A 19,237-nucleotide genomic window follows, 5' to 3' on the forward strand; every position below is an offset into this window, starting at 1 on the left:
AAAATTACTCGTTTTGTTCTCATTCCATTAAGGTAACAATATGCAAAAGTTTGCCAAATGGTTGAAGTCAGCCGCAGATGTGGAACCTCTCTTTTTAGTTGCGACAACTGGTCTGGTTACAAATACCCAATTTATCGCCACTCAGAGCGTGTGCTTGAAAAGTAAACTCTTGTCCCCCAATCTAAGAAGTTCATCTTCCGAAAACTGGGCCCTAATATGCTCTTCGGGAATCTTAGATTTTTGCTTATTAGCCCACATATAACTCAATTCGAGGAATAGGGCAACAAGAACGCCAGAGCCACCAAAGGCCAAAGAAAGACCAAAGCCTGTGTGATAGAAAGGCGCTTCTTTGTCAAGATACATGAAGCTACCGATAATTCCACCAATGTTTCCCATGCAAATGCAAAAGGCAACTCCGATCGCGCGACGGTTGGCTGGAGCCAGGTTATTGGCGGCCCAACTTGTTCCGGAAGGCTGGACAGGATAGATACCCATGCAAGTAAGCACCAGAGCGAAATAACCAGGGCCGGTATGACTACTTCCGAGGTCGCCGTTGAAGCCCATCACAACAGAGTATCCAATAGTGATGAGTAATAAAGGAATGACAACGAAGGGCATTCGCCAGAGAAAACGATCAGATAGGAAGGCGAAGAAGATAGAAGAGATACCCCCGGCGACATAAGCAGGTACTGTCATAAGTTGCGCGATTGTGTTGTTGGAAAAGCCCATTGCCTTAATAATAGAGGGAAGGGTAAATTTAGTACCGTAGGAGCATGCCGAAATGCAAAGGAGAATGTATGCTTGAAGATATAGCCTCCAATTGGTGAGAACCATTTTGAATTCGTACCAGTCGAATCTATTTTCAGCTGACTGTTCTGAGAAACGTCCACCTTGTTTCACGAATGTTTGGAGCTCAAGGAATCGTATCTCGTCTTGCGACAACCAACTTCCAGAGAGTGAAGGAGAATCAACGAGAAAAAAGAAACAAAGAACTCCAAGCAGAGTAGTAGCAATGCCTTCGAGGAGGAAGATCCACCGCCAGCCCTCATAGCCACCAATGCCATCCATTAGAGCAATTGCAGCAGCTAAGAGGCCTGAAAATGCTCCGGATAAAGCACTGGTGCAGTAAAAGTATGCAATTCTAGTAGCAAGCTCCTTTGGCATGTACCAGAATGTACACAGATAAATTGCGCCGGGGTAAAATCCTGCTTCGAACACACCAAGCAAGAGTCGCACAGCTAGCAACCCGCCAAAGTTTCTTACAACTCCGTGCAGAGTCATAACAATTCCCCAAATAGTGACAAGCGAGCCGAGATAGACTGAAGGGCGTTTGAACTTCCTCAATAAGACATTACTGGGAACTTCGAGTAGGATGTATGGTATGAAGAAGAGGGCTAACACAACATTATACTGGTTACCCACAAGATGAAGGTCTTCGGCAAGCCCTTCAATTTTTGCGTTTCCAATATTTGCACGATCGAGCTGTGAAACGAGATAGAGAATTGCCAGCATTGGTACAAGTCGTAGATCAATCTATAGTAATAAAATGGTTAGCATAAATTTGACCAAAAAAGATGCCTCTTCTTGGTCTGTCTCACCTTCCTGATAATTTTCTTCCTCTGATCTTGTGTAATGCTATTATAGAAAGCCGCATCATCTTCGCTCAGACCCAGCACAGGTATGCTGTCAATAATTCTAACTTGCGCTGTTTTCTCTAAATCGTTATTGGCAGGAATGTCATCTTTATCATCGATCATGACAATCTCTGGTTTCTCGATTTTGGCAGCGTGTAGGGCCATGTTAACTCTTTGGACAAGATTGAGGAAGGATATGAGATGCTTAGATGAATGTCGCACAAGACCTCTACAGATTTGAGAGAACGAGAAGGACACCGCTTGAGTCTTATGCTATGGAGCCATCGAGATCATGTCAAAGTTTTATTATGATATAAACTGTGATTAAATATAGCCTTATTTATCGACTGATTTGACTACATTTCATCCAAGTCTTTGGGTAGCTTAGCATTAGCCCCGCACTCGAAAATCTGGGGTAAAGTTCCACTTGCACTCTGCTAATGAAAAGCCGGTGGATGTTGGGGATTTTTATCCGAAGTTCCAAGATCGTCGTCGTGCTAGCGGATAAAGATCCGTAGAGGAGGAATACCAGAAGGAATATCGATGAGGCAATACCAAAAACAATAATTGTCCGTATTTGACCGTGGTTAAACTTAGCTAAGCATTCAGTATAGTGCGGCTATTTTCCATCTCAGTACAGAGTGCGAAGTAGTGAAATAGGTCCCATATCCCCAATTTCCAACTGTGCGCAAAGAAACCTTCTCTTAATATTTTTATAGAAAATCAGAATTCTAAACATTATGCCAGCTGCTATCTACCTTTCGACTTCTCATCAGGGATCTTTGGATTCTTCAAGAAGGCCTATTGTGCGGCCATCGTCAACTTTAGCCACCAATATATCCAAGCCCGAGTCCGTACCCCGCACAATTGATGAATTGTTGCGACTGCGCGCTATATCCTATCCTCAAGATCATATTGTTTCGTATCCAAAGTCAGGAATAGACTTTGTAGATTACAATTTACAGCAACTTGATGTATTTGCTTGGAGGGCGGCAAATCATTATGAGCAGCATATTCCCGCACGAAAGTCATCGAAAGAAAAGCCGCATGTCGTGGCGCTATTAGGCTTATCAAATTTTGAATATCTCATTACGCTTCTTGCTTTAATAAAGCTTGGACATACGGTTCTACTTCTCTCAACGAGAATTACGGTTCCAGCAATTGAATCTCTTATCAATGCTACCTCGGCCTCTACAATCATCGCAGACAGGAAACATTTGAATCGTGCAAGAGAGATTCAAAATTTGCTACCGCTACTACAATTAAATGAGATTATAGACCGTCAGGTATTTGAGTTCTCAATTGAAGCTCATGGAGACACTCAACTGGATTCTCATCTGGATCCGGAAACTGAGACCGAAAATATTGCTCTTATCGTTCATTCAAGCGGTAAGTGAACTGAGGTTTTACACGTCCTTAAATTAAAAACTAATAAAATATAGGATCAACTGGCCATCCAAAGCCAATTTTTCAGACGCATAAAGCATGCATCGCAAATTATTCAAGCAGCATGAATATGAAATCATTCATCACAATGCCATTATTTCACAACTATGGTATCTGCAGCTTCTTTCGAGCAGTGTACTGCCGCAAATCTATTCACTTTTATAATGCCGAACTTCCATTAACGCAAGAAAACCTGTTGAAAATTTTCCAGGCAAATAGCTTTGAGATCTTCTACGGGGTTCCATATACTCTCAAGCTACTCTCAGAAACCCAAACAGGCATTAATCTCCTTCAGGATTTAAAACTTGTGATGTATGGTGGCTCAGCCTGTCCAGATGATCTAGGAAACCTTCTTGTCGAGAATGGAGTTAACCTTATAGGCCATTATGGGGCGTAAGTGAATTCATTTTCTGAATCTTTGCGAAACGGTGTTAATTAAAAGTAGAACCGAAGTTGGGCAGCTCATGACTTCTTTTCGCCCGAAAGGTGACAAAGCGTGGAACTACGTACGAGAGCACGATGCACTTGCCCCATTTTTGAGATGGGAGCCACGAGGCTCAAATTTGTATGAGTGTGTTGTTTTGGAAGGCTGGCCATCTAAAGTGAAGTCCAATCTGCCAGATGGCGCTTACGCAACTAAAGATCTTTTCGAACCTCATCCAAGCATTCCTAGAGCTTGGAAGTATATCGCTCGACTCGATGATACAGTTGTTCTTGTGAATGGCGAAAAGTTTAATCCTGTGGATATGGAAGGCAAAATACGGTCGAACAAAAATGTCACTGAAGCCGTCGTGTTCGGTGCCGGTCGTGCTCATCTTGGCATATTGCTTGTCCCAGCTGCTGGATTAGCTACCCTTACTAAGGAAGAGATCCTTGATATAATCTGGCCAATTGTCGAATTTGCGAATAAATCTGCGGATGCCTTTGCTCGAATTTCGCGGAATATGATCCGCCTATTGCCGCACGATTGTGCCTATCCTCGCACGGACAAGGGGAGCATAATACGACAAGCTTTCTACCAGCAGTTCAAGATGGAAATTGAGGAAACTTATGATCTCGATGAGTCAACCTCAGAAGAACTTATTAAATTTGATCTCCCGGAGTTGCAACAGTTTGTAAGAGATCTTCTCCACAAGACCCTTGAAGCACCTGCGCTAGTTCAAGACGATGAAGACTTTTTCTCGCTGGGTTTAGACTCACTCCAAGCTATCCAAATGAGAAGTGAGATTCTGAGAAAAGTAGACATTGGCGAGAATAAACTTGGACAGCAAATTGTATTTGAGCAGCCGTCAATCAGCAAATTGAGTAGCTTTTTACTCTCTCTGCGGATTGGTAAAGATGCCGACGAGAAGCTTTCCATCGAACAGCAGATGGAAAACCTTGTGATGAGGTATTCGACAGGAACATTATCTATATCGACTAATTCTTCAATTGTAAGTTCTTTCCCTTCGATACTATTATGAACAAGATTTCTGACATTCCATTTGTCAGGTTGTTACAGGCGCCACCGGTTCTCTAGGAGCTCATATTGTCGCAAAGCTAGCTTCTAGACCCGATATTGACCAAGTATATTGTCTAGTTCGTGCTAACGATTTGACTCATGGCTACAAAAGAGTTGTAAGCTCAATGATACAGAGACGAGTTTACCACTCTCTATCCCTAGCTTCGCGGCGTAAAATCATTGTCTTGCCATCAAGTTTAGCTGAGCCAGATCTTGGATTGTCTAAATCAGCCTACGAAGCCATAACTGAGAATCTTACTGCGGTGATCCACTGCGCCTGGTCTGTTAATTTTAACATGCACCTGTCGAGCTTCGAAAAAGGAAATATCGCTGGTGTATCACATCTTATTTCTCTCTGCCAATCTGCGCAACCACCAGCAACAATGAACTTTTGTTCATCAATCAGTACTTGCACTCAGGCAACGGTTATTCCGGTTCCTGAACGCGTTCCAGACTTTTCGTGGGCACAAAACATGGGATACGCTCAATCCAAATCAGTAGCCGAGCATATTTGCGCTAAAGCCGCTGCTCAGGGTGTAACTACTCGTGTGCTTCGTATCGGACAAATCATTGGCGACACAGAGCATGGTGTGTGGAACTCCCAAGAAGCAGTTCCTATGATGATGCAGACTGCAGTGACAATCGGCGCTCTACCGAAGCTCCAGGAAACCCCATCTTGGCTACCAGTCAATGTTGTGGCAGACGCCGTCACAGACATATCAATATCTGGAGCAGGGAGCGTATTTTCAAATGTCATTAACCCACAACTCTTTAACTGGAATGATGACCTTCTGCCTGCTCTACGCAGATGCGGACTTGTCTTCGACGAAGTTGAGCCTAAAGAGTGGATTAAGAGACTACGAGCATCAAACCAGGATCCAGTCGCAAATCCACCCATCAAACTGGTAGACTTTTTTGCATCCAAGTATGACAAAGATTCATTTGGTCCATCAAAAACATTCGCCACAGATGTAGCGCGTTCTTTTTCGCCAGCCTTGGCCAAAGTTCCCAGTCTTTTAGAAGAGCACGTAGCTAAGTTTATCGGTTATCTCAACGAAAAGGCATGGAGGAGCTCATCTCCAAAAGCTGCTGGAAAAATAGCCATCGTCATGATAGGCCCATCTGGAACGGGAAAGTCAATTATTGGAAGCACAATGGCACAAGAGCTTGATATCCCTTTTATTGAAGGCGATAAATTACACTCCCGCCAAGACATTGCGAAAATAAGATCAGGGATTACACTCTCTGATGAAGATAGCTTGTCTTGGATAGATAGGATTAACAGACGAACAACAGACACGCTCGCTGACCTTGGATATAACTGTACGGTTGTCAGCTGCTCTGCTTTGAGAGAATTATACCGCAATCAGATTCGTCGCCATATGGCTGCACATATAGTAAAAGTCATGTTTATTGACTTACAGGCTGACAGAGAGATTCTTGCGAGACGTTTACAAGAGAGTCAAGACGGCTTAATGGGGGCCAATCTGGTTGACAGCCAAATGGATTTATATGAAGAGCCCAGCAGCAAAGAGTTTGATGTCGTACCTGTAGATACAGAGAGGGATGAACAGGAAGTGTTGAACCATGTTCGCTGGATCATTGAAGACACAGTTCAATGGGTTTAAAGGCAATTTAAGCTACCTATACATATAATATTTAATTTCTCAATGCAATATATGTATGGTTATAAACAACTTCGTTGATATATCTCTCTATCTTGAATTAGAGATGGGAAGCCTGGGCTGTTGTTATTTTTCGTAGTCTTAACGAAGAAAGCTCAAATGGAAAGCCGGAAGTAGGTGGCCAGGTTGTGGATAGCTTCACGGCCGATTCGCCTGGCAACGGTGTTAGCGAATCTCTCTCCATATAAGATTCTACAAGTTTAAGCTAAATATTTACAGAATGACTTAATTTGGACATAGAAAGTTGGCACTTTTTGTAGTGGCCTTTTTTTGGTTCATTAATTAACTAGACTAGAGGCCAGGAAGATCGTATGCCAAGCAGCAATTTAATACAATGCGGTAGTACTTAGGAGACCGACTGGAAATATAGTTCTTATTGCTAGTAAATGTATCATATTAATCATAAGTGACGAAATTGTTGCTCAAAAGATGCTTGTACTTGTTCATAGAGGCTGCATCAGCACCAATGGCCCTGCGGGCACTATCAGAGGTCCCTGGCTCTCCAGTACGATCTTCCACCTAGAATCCGCATAACCCAGGGCATATCGCGAAATATTGGGTTCTGTTGTGCGAAAAAATGCTGCACGCAAAGGCCCTTCTACATCTTGATCCCAGTATAATCTCCGAAGCCAGGCATGCAGCCGGGGATAGTCGTGTCGGATTGATTTGAGGTTGCATTGAAAGACGCTATGGTACGCAACATCAAATCGCGCCAAGGTAGTGTATAAACGTACATCGGCCTCAGTGATTGAATCGCCAAAAAGGAATGGTTTGCCGTGGCCAAGATGCTCTTCAAGGCGATCGAGGGATGCGAAAAGTGGATAAATGTTTTCCTCGTAAGCTTTCTGCGATTTGGAGAAGCCAACTTTATATACACCATTATTCACAGTGTTATATACCCATTCATTCATGGCATCAATCTCAGCTCTGAGCTGCGGCGGATATAGGCCCTTTCCAGGTCGATTCTCCTCTCGAAGATGCTCTGGCAGAAATTCGTCAAATTCTGAATAGAGCATACGGATAATTTCTGAAGATTCATTGTTGACTAGAACGTCGGCTTTTTTATCCCATAATACGGGTACAGTGTAGCGACCTGTATAGCCAGGGTCGGCTTTGAGATACAATTCTTTGAGCTTCTTGAAACCGTGCAGAGGGTCTTCAGTAAGAGAGCCTCCTTCGCCGCTAAAATACCATCCGTCTGGACCCATAATGAAATGGAGTTGGTAAACATCGATTATAGAATCGAGCCCTTTCAAAAGCCGGACGATCAAAGTTCTATGGGCCTACATATTAATGGCGTTAGTTGTTTCTGCTTCCAGCTTTAATTTATTCCACCAGGTGGAAGCAGAGGGAGATAACGTGATATCCACTAACCCATGGGCAACCAGGGGAGAGATAGAGGGCATAGCGGCCCTTTTCCGCTGGAAACTGTGAATTTGGGTCCTTGGAAATGAAATTTCGAAAGATGCTATCTGGGCGAGTGAAACTACCGTTTTCGTGATAGATCTGAACGATGAAGTAAGCGACTGCTCCAGGTAATATTGCACCTCTTACGAAATACCTTTTTTTCTGATGACATTTTGAATATGCTATATGTGATGACGCTATAGAAAGATAAGAGGAGCGAAGTATAGAGATTAGTTGTATTGACTTATGCAGCTTTTTATCTCAACTCCTGTAAATCACCAGATAGTGGGAAGAAATTTGAGGTAATTAGATATATGGTCGTATATTTACATCCTAATTGGCAATTCCTCTATTTAAATCACCGCCCGTGACGTGATAAGCTTACAAATTTGAAGCCACAACGCGGGGATTGGATTTCCAAGCCTTTATCAATCAAAATTGGAGCTATTGAACGATCTAAGCCATTAGGTAAGGCGCCATACCAGTAGCAGTAATATTATAAAGCATCATGGTTGGCATGAGCATTCTAAGCCATGATAAAATGACAATGGTATAGGAGAAAGCGGAGTTAGAAGCATCGATGTGGTTTCGCTGAGATAGAGGACATTTGTCTAGTAATGCTGTATTCCCTCGAAAAATTGGCCAGTGCGCCTCTTTATATACTAAGCATAGCAAGCGGCTAGCTGCCATATCTAGTCAATGATGGGTCAGTTGTGATCAGATTGTAACAAAATCACCGGCCAATTCTACAAGGGAATACAGCACCTAAAAGGGAAATTCATTGGCAAGCGCGACGAGAAATAGGAGTTCCCGCTGAGTTTATAAGTATCCGAACGAGAATCTCGCCCTGTAAGACAGGCATCATTACGATAACTAGGCACAAGTCGAGGCAATATATGGAGACCAATGGGTATTTATGGGTACATTATTAGGAATGGCATGGACGCGACGTCGTTATCATTTTCTTTTTAATACTGTTAGCATCCTGTATGCTAACTAGAATACTCGGCAGCTGCACTATCCTGGTAATCCCTCATGAGATTACTATTAAAAAGTAATCGTACCCAATTGCTATACCCACAAACCAATGGCGATTGTCCATCGGCGATACCAAGGAGAAGCGCATAAAGTCCTTCGGCAAGCAACCGAGTTGTCAGCCCACGCTTGCCACACCACAGGATTATTCAGTTATACACTTGGCAGCGCGCCCTCTACGAATTTCAGACGTTGACCTTTATACAGGCCTAAACGCTAGGAATGCAATATATTGAGTAGGATAAATCCCCATCTCAGCGCTTAAACTAACTCTTCTCTTTTCCTTTATTTTTTTAATAGTCGTCAATAAAGTGGTAAGTAAGCGAAACGTACACGAATAAACTAAGCAAGAAGCTTCACTCCCAGGATCCATATCGTGGTGCTGTTCAATCGCGTTGCGATAGCCTGGCCCACCACCATGACACCTAAAATCTCACTAAAAAATTGGGGTACATCTAAAGAGCAAATAATACTGGAATTGGGAAAAACATCTCTTAATAACTAATCTGTTATACCGAATCGGTTTTTGATGCCTATTATTAAATATGACATCTGATGTAATAGTATGCCGTAAGTAGGTCGTTTAGTATATAAGTATCCATTTGCCCCAAACTAACTCGTCGTTGTTTGTCTACATCTCATTTGTATGGTATTACCACTTGGCACCACTTACTTCAATTCAACATGGCAACGTCCACCGGCACTGTTACAACTCTCGATGGAGTTTCGATCCGATATATTTCTGCTGGCAATACAACTGATCCTGTTCTACTGTTAATTCCTGGATGGGCGCAAACGGCAATCCAATGGCGAAAGCAGATTTCGCATTTCAGTGCCAAGTACCGCGTCATTGCTATTGATAATCGTGGCTTTGGAGACTCTGATAAACCGGAATGGGGGTATCGAGTAACTCGTTTGGCAGCAGATTTGAACGATATCATTATTCAGCTGGATCTTAAAAATGTTATTCTCTGTGGTCATTCTATGGGTTGCTCCATTATCTGGGCACTTTGGGGCACTTTCGTTTCTTCTCGGCCACGTATTTCTCATCTTATACTTGTCGATGAATCGCCTTGCTTAATTACACACCCAGCATGGGAGAAAGACGTGGTCAATTCTCTGGGATCGATATTTACACCTTCTACTGCTTTTGAAATGGGAGCCAGCTTACGCGGGGCCGAAGGAAGGGAATATGCAGCAGGATTTCTGAGGTCTCTGTTTTCGCCATCATTGAGCGAGGAAGATTTTGTATGGCTGAAGCAACAATGGAGTAAAATGAATCTCTCTCATGCAGCCACGTTATTAATAAACCACGCTGCGGAAGATTGGAGGGATGTCATACCCACAATCACTGTTCCCACGCTCGTTGTCGGTGGTGAACTAAGTGTATTCGGGGTAAATGGTGCTCAATGGATCGCTTCTCATATCTCAGACAGCAAACTTGAGATCTTCAAAGAGGATGAAAGCGGCAGCCACTTCATGTTTTGGGAGAATGATACTAAATTTAACGAAGTAGTTGAGAAGTTTCTAAGTAATTAACAGCGATTGTTTTTTTTTTTTTTTCCCTCGTTTGCTATTGTTAAATTTTGCACTATAGATTAGGTACGTAGAGGCTGCTTAGAAGTAAAAATAAGAAAACGAAGTAGCACATTATAATCAACTTACATTAGTAGAGCTTATGGTAGTTTTTCTTTGTTTGTCGCTATCGATTTTAAAGTATAACTTTGCATTCATCTCCCAAGACTTCTAACTCAATGTGTTCGGCAATGCGGTATCTACGTGCAAACTATTTACACCATAGTGCGCATGTTACTGGTGCAAAGAACTCTGATGGGATTCTAATGAATTAGTTGGTAAAATTTCTTGTTTTCCTATGATATACAATGCCTAGATTAACGTAATGAAACAAGAATAAAAAAAGATTACAGGTACGAGATGACTTATGCATGTCGCATGATACACTCAATTTAGGAAAAAAAAAAAATCTGCCCCGTCTCTATCAGAGATCGTCATCTTCGGACTCGTCAGGCAAGGGCATCATTGGGGATGACCACATATATTCCATTTCCTCGGACCCATGTAATATGCCTGAGGTTACATCTGGGATTTTGAGATTCACTGGAATATGCCGGTAAAAGTTCTTTCCTGCATTTGACTTGGCTGTCTCACTCACCACACCTCCTCTCTTCACAAGGGTGTGCTCGGACATAAAGGTGACGGTTAGAATGTAATAATCCAGCTTGCCAGCCTTGTTTTCATCACGCGTCCATCGCTTATTGTGCCACGTACTCGTACCGGTCCACCGGGATACTTCGTGGCATTTACCCGAGACGTCCGCATACAGAACATCGCCATCGGATTTCTTAAAGAACCAATGTTCGGCTATATGCTTGCCAATGTTATCAATTTGACCTTTTTTGCGTTCTAATGATTCGAGCTCAAGTCGAAATTCTTGCGTTGAAGGCGACATTGCTTCTGCTACTTTGGCAACCCAATCAGCTTCGAAGCGTAACGGCTCATCATTTTCCCAGAACCACCAGTCCGTATGGCGAATTGTTAACGCTAGCCGGCGAGGATGTAAACCAGGGGTATGTAGCAGCTGGGCTAATCCGTTTTGCTCTACACGATACATCTGCGCAAAAGCATGAAGGCTCTCAATTTCGACTTTGTCTTGGTTCAACTGCCTACTAATTTCAGGGAGCAGCTCTTTCAGTTTCGCAATGCTGTGCCAGCTGCTGTAGCCAGGTGGTGCACGATCCGGAGCAGAAATCCAGTGCGTCTGCTCTGTGAGAATGAATGGGAGGAACCATGTTTCCCGGTATATGGCGCGGCATGTCCTCAGCAGCTCAGTGCTAGTCTTGCGAGGGGCGAAATACGAAGGTCGCGAGTAGCAGGTATCAATGTGGTATGGAGAATCAGTATCCTCGTAGTCTGACAGCACAAAAGTAAAGATCTTGCTGCGGATTTCAGGAGGGAAGATAGAGAACAGCGGTGATTCTTCCTGTGAATCAATTTCTTTTGATAGAAGTTGCTGATACAGTGGCTCTGGGGGTGGCGGCGCCGAGTTTCTAAGTCCAGCTCGTCTGCTGTAGCGAGGAGGCTGGGCTTGTTGGCCAAAGCCTCTTAGGGATTGAAAAAAGAAGCTCATTCTGATGAAAAAAGAACAGAAGATTGTCGCAAAAGCAAGATGAAGGTTATCAAGTCAAGGAAGTTAGTTGTGCATTTATAGAATCCATAACAAGAAATAAACTACGTATGGTTGCCATTCAGTTATTTGCCGAGTATTCCCAGCTAAACGGGGCAACAACAGGCAGCAATAGGCAGCAACAGGTGGATCAGTGATGGATTAGCGGAGCGGCTCGCGATCTGGCTACTGTGATTCGTTAGTGTGCGCGCCACCATCCATATCAATTCTATATTAAATGACCAAAGTATTCACGGACTACGCAGATATATAAGAATGGGACTTGGGCGAACCAACATACGACCAGGATATCTAGAAAGCGCTTATAGGCGTACAGGTATCATTCACGTTCAATATCCCTTTTCTTACAGATTCGTTAAAACCTTACTATAGGTTGTTACGTTAATGCGCCCACTATGGTACCAAATAGCTCCAGCACTCGCAACTCTGACTACATGTACCTGGGGAAATAGAAGCCCATCCATATTGCGACAAATCATGTCACTTTAGCTGAGTATCAATCAATTCAATACTGATATTCACATGTTATTTAATAGTAACATCCTGATCCACCTCCATTTTATTATACGATGTATATCGTTGCTTGCGTTTACCAACGCCCATTTATTTAATCTACTAACGACGATGCACAACCGAAAACTACCTATATGTGGCTATAGGTGCGGTTAGCTTACGTATCTTCAAATTCGTCTGTTCTCAAGTAGTATCTAATGCAGAAGCTGTCCATCTTGAATCTCATAGTATTTTGGCTTTTAATATGTATCTAGGAACTCTAAAATAGCTATCATGCCTTATATCAGAGCCAACTATCAATCAAATATCTTCATCAGCCAATTTCGATGCCCTAGAATGCGCTTACTCGTAGCCTCATCACAGTTATACAACAGCGACTAGGCGCAACTCTCACAGGCTTTTTTGAGAAGTGCGTTGCAATAAGGACGGCAAAATTCTTCAAGTATTTGTTAGACGAGCATCACAGTACTAAATTCTCTACAAGTATTTAAAGCATGGTATGCTAGATATTGATGATTGTGCTTAAATTATTCCTTCATTTTATTACGTAGTTATGAGCCAAGAATATTAGCACCGGTGCAGAAATATTATACAACTCTATAGCATATGAATATCTGCCGGCTTGTCCATTTTCACTGTCCCCATCTCAATTATTTCTGCCTTGCCTTCTGCCTTAGGCTCCAATACATAATTGCGAAACTGCCTAGTTGGTACTTCTTTGTCAAACATTTCGTTAATATCTTCCAAGCTCCTTCCCTTCATCTCGGGAACGCAGAAGTACGCAAAAAGGAAAGAGCATATAGCCAGTGCCCCGAATATGAATCCAACCTTGGACTGCAAATCCGCGTACGGGGCATTGAGTAGATATGGAGTGAAGAATGAAAATAGAAAGCTAAAAGTCAAGATGTTAGTGTGCAATGTCTCCAAAATAGTAGTAATGCGAATTGAACTCACTTGGTCACAATATTAACAATGGAAGCAACTCTCTGAGTCTTGTCGCGGAGTCTTGATGCTGGAAGCTCTGTTGTGACAATGTAGTTCAAAGGATCCCAACTAAAACACAGACTGGCTGATGACAATGCCGTGGCGCCCACTATGACTTGTTTCTGAATAAGAGAAGGATTCGAAGCTGTTCCAATGCCTCCCATAGTGAATAGCCAGATGATCTGTAGAATAGAGCCGGTCATTAGGATTGGGCGGCGGCCAATTTTATCTGTGATGGAAATTCCAACAAGACAACAGAAAAAGTTGATACACGAGCTCATGATTGAATAATCGAATGGGTTAATTGAGCCAATGGACTGTACGAAGAGCGTTCCGTACGCAGCAGTGAATGGCGATCCTGTGGCCTGGATGAAAAAGTTCATGCCCATAGCAACAAGAGTACGCCTCCGGTTGGTGCCACGAAAAAGATCCGAATATTTTCCTTGATTATGTTCGTCAATGAGAGACAATCTCAGTGCATCAAGGTCCTCCTGAGCGTTGTACGATGGATCAGAGCCACGAAGCGTTTGGAGAGACTGCAACGCATCTTCCTCTCTATCCTGCAGAAGTAGCCATCTGGGAGACTCTGGAATAAACCAGACGCATGATGCTACTGTGATGGGCACGATATAGAAAAGACCCATTGGAATTCTCCATGCCGCATTGGACGTAAGCCCACTTGTGCCACGACAGACGCTGTTGATGATTACACCACCGAGCAATAAACTGGTCTGATATGTCCCAACAGCGAAACCTCTGATTGGTGCTGGAACAATCTCAGCTTGGAATGGAGGACATGTAGCCAGTTCCATTCCTATATATGTATAGTTGAGGATACGACCGGCGAGTACTTGTCCCCTTGTCGTAGCTGAGATGAGGACAGTCGCGGACATAATAGCCCAAAGCGACATGCAAAACATAGCCATTCTACGGCCATATCTAGCACTAATATTACTGCCAATATAAAGACCTAAAGTATTATCTATTAGATATAATGTCTTCTGAAGGCATGTTCCTGCATTTTGACCTACCAACAGCGAATCCTATAAAGTTAAGGCTATTCAAAAGAGACAAGTAATATGTTGGGACAGCATATGTCTTGGTCTTGGGATTATATTCTCCGAATTGCTTTTTATACGCAAGCATTGCTTGACTTGTTGCAATACCTTGATTGTCAAAGCCATAGTTGAAGGTGGATAGGGCGATCAGAGCCACAGAAAGGGCCAGACGAGGGGTAAAATACCGAGTAAATCGGTTCTGGCGAATGAACGAGAAGGCCATTTTTGGCAGGACTGTTTTATAAGCTCAATAGAATGCAGCTATATGTACAACACCGCAGGGTACGGTCGTGCATATATATACACGTTTATGAGCGTTTTAAGGGGCCATTGCGCCTTCGCCGAATCATTCTTCCGTTACCAAAAACACCAGAAAAGGTACTAGGGAATGTCGTCTTGAGACTATGGAATGGATAGTCATTTTACGAGCATGTCGTGATAGTGAATGGCCAGGAAAGCAAGTCTGGAGTTGACAACCGAAGGGCTTATGAGCGCGATCATGTGCGTTGAAGGCTAGAAAATCTTTCCGCGCCCTCAAAAATCTTTCCGCCTGTAAGCGGCTTCCAGGCTAGTTTAGAAGAAAAGAGGCGACTATAGTGAACGACAGTGCTGACTCGCCATTGTTACCATCACCTAGCTCTTAGTCTTATGGCGCAATAAGCTAAACACCACCAACGTAGCTTGCAAAATTTGAGTCGCCTCCCAGCTTCTCATAGCTTACAAACCTGCGTATGTGAATGTTGTTTTATGGCTCCGATGTGATAGGAAGATCAATGTAATTACTTTATCTAAAACTACAGGGTGCCAAGCCGATTAATCTCAAGATCCACGTGTAGACAATCCCATCATCTTCATCCCCGCATCCCTTAATCTCCACAACGCTAATGGCTTAGCCCCACAGAAGATGACTAGTAGGAAACTTTATGCGATGGCCCACGATAAGGGTGCATGTCAAGCAGGGGGCCACTCGAATCCTTTGCATCTTGTACCACTTACTGACAGATGCAGCCTGAAATGGGAACTGATATGGCTCGAGAACGGGCTTGCGATGCATGCGCAGCTCGAAAGGTGAAATGTGATCGAGGGCTGCCATGTAGACGCTGTCAAAGTCTTTCGATCCAATGTGTGGCCGAGAGAAAACGGCTGAAAGCCGGGCCCAAGGGGCCATGGGCACAAAAGAAACGAGAAGCACTCTTGAATAAACGATTGGCAATGGAGAAGGCGATGATAAATAGGAAGTCTCCAATACCGATATCTGATAACGACGCAACTCATCAACACCCATCAGTTCAGCCTCATATCTACCCAGGCTTGAACCGCATCCCGTTCGCGGCATTTAACCATTATCTCGATCTTTATCAGCAAGCTCTGTATCCCGTGTGGCCAGTTGTGAATATAGAGAACTTGCTCTATAGACTACAAGATTCTACTGATGTTGAAGCATATGCCCTTGCCGCAGCAGTTAGTGCAGTTACAATCGCACAGCTCAAGCTTTCGTCTGATGAGTCCTTTGGCAGCTTTGAGGGTGATGATGGTGCATTCATGGCCGCCGAATCTTCAAGAGCGAGGAATGAAATGGACTATCTAGAACATCCATCCACAAGTGTCTTATTATCATCATTCTTTTTACATGTGTCGAGTGCAAACCGCGGCTATATCCGAAAGGGAGCAATGCTTTTACGTGAAGCCGTTACATTTGCTCAGATGCTGGGCCTTGATAGAGCCATGCATTATTCTGGACTTCCTAAACTTGAAGCTCAACGTCATCTTCGGATTATTTGGCTACTATTCGTGACAGAAAGGTGAGTCAAGTGGCTTTTTCCTTTTTTTTTCTAATCCAACTTACGACTGAGCGTTGCTAATAAACGCAATATCTAGAGGACATACTACCCGATTTGATTTCCCCAGGATATTACAGCTTGACTCTGGATTACCTGAGCTAGAAGTAGATGAGAACCCCCCAATCCTGTTTGCATTCATTAGCCTAAGCAAACTTTTTCAGAGTTTTGCTTGTGCGATGGATGGCGATGGGACTTTCCAGACGCAGGAATATTTTGCTTCTATGCATGACCGTTTGAGAGAGATCAACCAGGCTTCTCACAATTCCACCGACTTACAGAGGGCAGACTTTCTCATGACGCAGCAATGGATGAGAGTTGTCTTATGGAAAACGTCCATGTACTACATTCACCTTTCATCAAACGCGACAGATGAAGGCCTTAGTCTTTGCTTTCCAGATCGCATCGCACGAAATGTAGTTCAGAATATAGACATGTTCCCCAGGTCTGTTATCGAGGCGCATGGTCTTGGAATGGTATGCAATTGGTTGGCTTGGCTGAAATTCCTTGTGGCTAACATCGTGGTGCCTATAGGAAATGAAACTGTTCGAAGTGGCAATGTCTCTGGCCGATATTTTACTCTGTCTCCCATCGAATTTTGAGGGCAAGCAGCTGATGAGCGTTGGCCCAAGAGATGTTTTAAACCGCCTTACTCAGTTTTTGACTCATTTCCGCGGCGGTGGTGACAATATCAAGCTCCAAATTCTTCATGATAAGATGCAAGAAATCTCGAGTAGTGTTGTCAGACAACCTCAATTAATCGAGAATGATGATCAGGACCCAGACGCTGAATGGACAAGCCCAGAAATTATCTCTCTAATTGATTGAGACATAAGAAACGAGTTCTCGCAACAAAACTAACTACAACATCTTATTTCCTGGTGCTGCAAGGTCGAAATCGAAACGATCTGGGATCTTCAGCCCAGCATCTATGTGTCCTTGCATCTCCGACAACGACACTCCATCTCGCACCAGCCACGCATCTTGCGTCAGTCGCTGCCAATCCTCTAGCTCTTGTCGATATCCCAAGAGTAATTCTTTGTATTCCGGACGATCAGCAAGATTCACTACCTCCCTTGGGTCCTGCTGCATGTCATACAGCTCTTCTGGAGGCCGGCGGATATATGCTTCCAAGGGCCGCTCCCCGACTTTTATCGGGAATTTAGAATTCCGAATCCCCTCCCATGACAGAGAGGCATAAAGATCAGTTGAGAAGGGGAAGTCAAGCTTCCAGGCTATGTTGCGATGATATTTGTATCTCGAGGTGCGCAAAAATCTTGTGGGATAATAGTTTGTAACCTCATGGAAGGTATGAGATCCGAATACTCGAGACCAGTCATCATGTATATTAGTTTCGTCAATAATTGGAAGTATTGAACGGCCTAGCCTAGGTGGAGAGCTTGACGTCGAAGTCGCAGTAAGGCTGTGTCCCGCCCAATCGATGAACGTGGGCAATATGTCGATGAAAGAAATGAGATTTGGATTTTTCAAAGCAGCTTTTCCTTGGGGCCGCCGTATAATGAGAGGTAATCTCACACCCGCGTCGTAGAGAGTAGTCTTTGAATTGAGAAAAGGTGGTCCGTTGTCACTTGTCAGAACAACAAGCGTGTCGTTGTCCAACCCAGCATCCCTCAAAGCTTTCATGATTAAACCAAATCCTCTATCCACCCTGCCAACAGAGCGATAGTACTCTGCTATTTCTTGTCGGACTTCCGGGATATCGTTTAAAAAGCTGGGCACTGTAATATTCGCAGGGTCATAGGTGGCATCTGGTCCCGATACACTTTCATCACCGTTGCCAAATCCTCCGCGAGTTGAGTCTCGGTGAGGATCCATGAACCCAACTGTTAGGAAGAATGGACGGGTATCTCCCTTTGCTGATTGAAAGAATGAATCGGCTTCCTCTGCAACCCAAGAAACGTCTCGGGTTGGGCTTTCCCTTCGCACTTCCCATGGATACACATTATCTGGGCCAACGTGAATCTTCCCAATGATGCCGGTGAGGTATCCAAAACTCTGAAAGAGCTTAGGAGCAGTCTCGATATGGTCAAAGGTCAAAAAATGGTGATTGCTGTGCTGCAGTCCATATTGCCCGTTCTGGTGTGTATGGAGTCCAGTATAGATGACCGATCTGCTCCCGCTGCAAGAGGCTGTACTGGCGAAAGCATTGTCAAATACCGTGCCTTCAGCAGCTAATCGATCAATGTTGGGCGTCGATATTGTAGAATCGCCATAGCAGCCGAGTGACTTGCCCATGTCATCGGCGATGACGAGAAGAATGTTTTTCTTTGGTGCCATGATGCCTCAGTTACAATAACGTACATATCCTAGCGCCCTAAACCACGGTTTGTAGGAAGTGAAAGTGCAAGAGGATTGACCATTGCCTTATTTATGGTATTTGGGATTCCTAATTTCTTTACAATCGGCGTACCGGACAAGATCCGCTCGGTACTGCGATACGATGAAGACAACATTGGTGGATAGATTTGCGGAAAGTTTTTGGGGGGTGTAACTGAGCCTAAAATTAGGTGCTTCGGACGTCCTCTTCGGCCCATAAAAATGGAGATCGCATGCGGCATGATGACGATTTATTAATCAATGGATTTTAGTACTATCTTGTACTTTGCATCATAAGCCGAAGCTAGAAATGGTAAACATGTTCCTGTATAGTCGGGCAAGGCCCAACGTTAACGCCGTGATAGATCCTGATATCCCATCGTCTTGCTGGCTACATGTACTGCATTACACATATCTTGGTTTGCAATGTGGGTACTCAACTCTCCATCTTCGTTGAATAAGGGGACAGTAACAGTAATGGGTAGTTCTGTCTTTACAGTACTCGCAGAGCATCCGATCCTAGAGCTACGTGAGGAATGCGGACGAAGCTTCTCTTTGGGCTATGATGCAATGACCAGCTGTTGTCTTGTGCCT

At 43.7% G+C, this 19,237-nt stretch overlaps 8 protein-coding genes across 8 annotated transcripts; 3 read left to right on the forward strand and 5 right to left on the reverse strand.

Annotated features, from left to right (window-relative positions):
- Nucleotides 1-141: 141 nt before the first annotated feature.
- GGI43DRAFT_424436 (major facilitator superfamily domain-containing protein) lies at nucleotides 142-1,757 on the reverse strand (the record flags this gene model as incomplete). The annotated part of the gene is made up of 2 exons (XM_083208368.1): nucleotides 142-1,533; nucleotides 1,599-1,757. The coding sequence occupies 2 exons, from the start codon at nucleotides 1,755-1,757 to the stop codon at nucleotides 142-144; spliced, it is 1,551 nt and encodes a 516-aa protein (XP_083058030.1).
- A 308-nt stretch (nucleotides 1,758-2,065) lies between these two features.
- On the forward strand, nucleotides 2,066-6,275 carry GGI43DRAFT_411578 (uncharacterized protein). Its single transcript, XM_083206732.1, has 4 exons — nucleotides 2,066-3,023; nucleotides 3,077-3,473; nucleotides 3,526-4,513; nucleotides 4,572-6,275. Exons 1-4 carry the CDS (start codon nucleotides 2,375-2,377, stop codon nucleotides 6,207-6,209), a joined length of 3,672 nt encoding a protein of 1,223 aa, XP_083058031.1. The 5' UTR covers nucleotides 2,066-2,374; the 3' UTR covers nucleotides 6,210-6,275.
- A 6-nt stretch (nucleotides 6,276-6,281) lies between these two features.
- Nucleotides 6,282-7,987, reverse strand: GGI43DRAFT_124775 (glutathione S-transferase). The gene is made up of 3 exons (XM_083199093.1): nucleotides 7,828-7,987; nucleotides 7,641-7,772; nucleotides 6,282-7,549 (listed from the first exon to the last, which is right to left on the reverse strand). Exons 1-3 carry the CDS (start codon nucleotides 7,843-7,845, stop codon nucleotides 6,710-6,712), a joined length of 990 nt encoding a protein of 329 aa, XP_083058032.1. The 5' UTR covers nucleotides 7,846-7,987; the 3' UTR covers nucleotides 6,282-6,709.
- A 1,190-nt stretch (nucleotides 7,988-9,177) lies between these two features.
- On the forward strand, nucleotides 9,178-10,477 carry GGI43DRAFT_124780 (alpha/beta fold hydrolase). Its single transcript, XM_083199094.1, has 2 exons — nucleotides 9,178-9,278; nucleotides 9,335-10,477. The coding sequence occupies exons 1-2, from the start codon at nucleotides 9,274-9,276 to the stop codon at nucleotides 10,245-10,247; spliced, it is 918 nt and encodes a 305-aa protein (XP_083058033.1). The 5' UTR covers nucleotides 9,178-9,273; the 3' UTR covers nucleotides 10,248-10,477.
- On the reverse strand, nucleotides 10,253-11,973 carry GGI43DRAFT_411582 (uncharacterized protein). Its single transcript, XM_083206733.1, has one exon. It carries the CDS (start codon nucleotides 11,854-11,856, stop codon nucleotides 10,708-10,710), a length of 1,149 nt encoding a protein of 382 aa, XP_083058034.1. The 5' UTR covers nucleotides 11,857-11,973; the 3' UTR covers nucleotides 10,253-10,707.
- Nucleotides 11,974-12,736: 763 nt separating this feature from the next.
- GGI43DRAFT_124797 (general substrate transporter) lies at nucleotides 12,737-14,910 on the reverse strand. Its single transcript, XM_083199095.1, has 3 exons — nucleotides 14,442-14,910; nucleotides 13,381-14,380; nucleotides 12,737-13,318 (listed from the first exon to the last, which is right to left on the reverse strand). Exons 1-3 carry the CDS (start codon nucleotides 14,689-14,691, stop codon nucleotides 13,024-13,026), a joined length of 1,545 nt encoding a protein of 514 aa, XP_083058035.1. The 5' UTR covers nucleotides 14,692-14,910; the 3' UTR covers nucleotides 12,737-13,023.
- Nucleotides 14,911-15,494: 584 nt separating this feature from the next.
- On the forward strand, nucleotides 15,495-17,134 carry GGI43DRAFT_424442 (Zn(II)2Cys6 transcription factor; the record flags this gene model as incomplete). The annotated part of the gene is made up of 3 exons (XM_083208369.1): nucleotides 15,495-16,270; nucleotides 16,347-16,782; nucleotides 16,841-17,134. 3 exons carry the CDS (start codon nucleotides 15,495-15,497, stop codon nucleotides 17,132-17,134), a joined length of 1,506 nt encoding a protein of 501 aa, XP_083058036.1.
- On the reverse strand, nucleotides 17,039-18,837 carry GGI43DRAFT_124813 (alkaline-phosphatase-like protein). The gene has a single exon (XM_083199096.1). The coding sequence runs from the start codon at nucleotides 18,602-18,604 to the stop codon at nucleotides 17,168-17,170; it is 1,437 nt and encodes a 478-aa protein (XP_083058037.1). The 5' UTR covers nucleotides 18,605-18,837; the 3' UTR covers nucleotides 17,039-17,167.
- Nucleotides 18,838-19,237: the final 400 nt, after the last annotated feature.

The sequence above is a fragment of the Trichoderma evansii genome (assembly GCF_050947405.1).
Source record: "Trichoderma evansii strain SZMC 28006 chromosome Unknown GGI43scaffold_18, whole genome shotgun sequence".
Lineage (NCBI taxonomy): Eukaryota > Fungi > Ascomycota > Sordariomycetes > Hypocreales > Hypocreaceae > Trichoderma > Trichoderma evansii.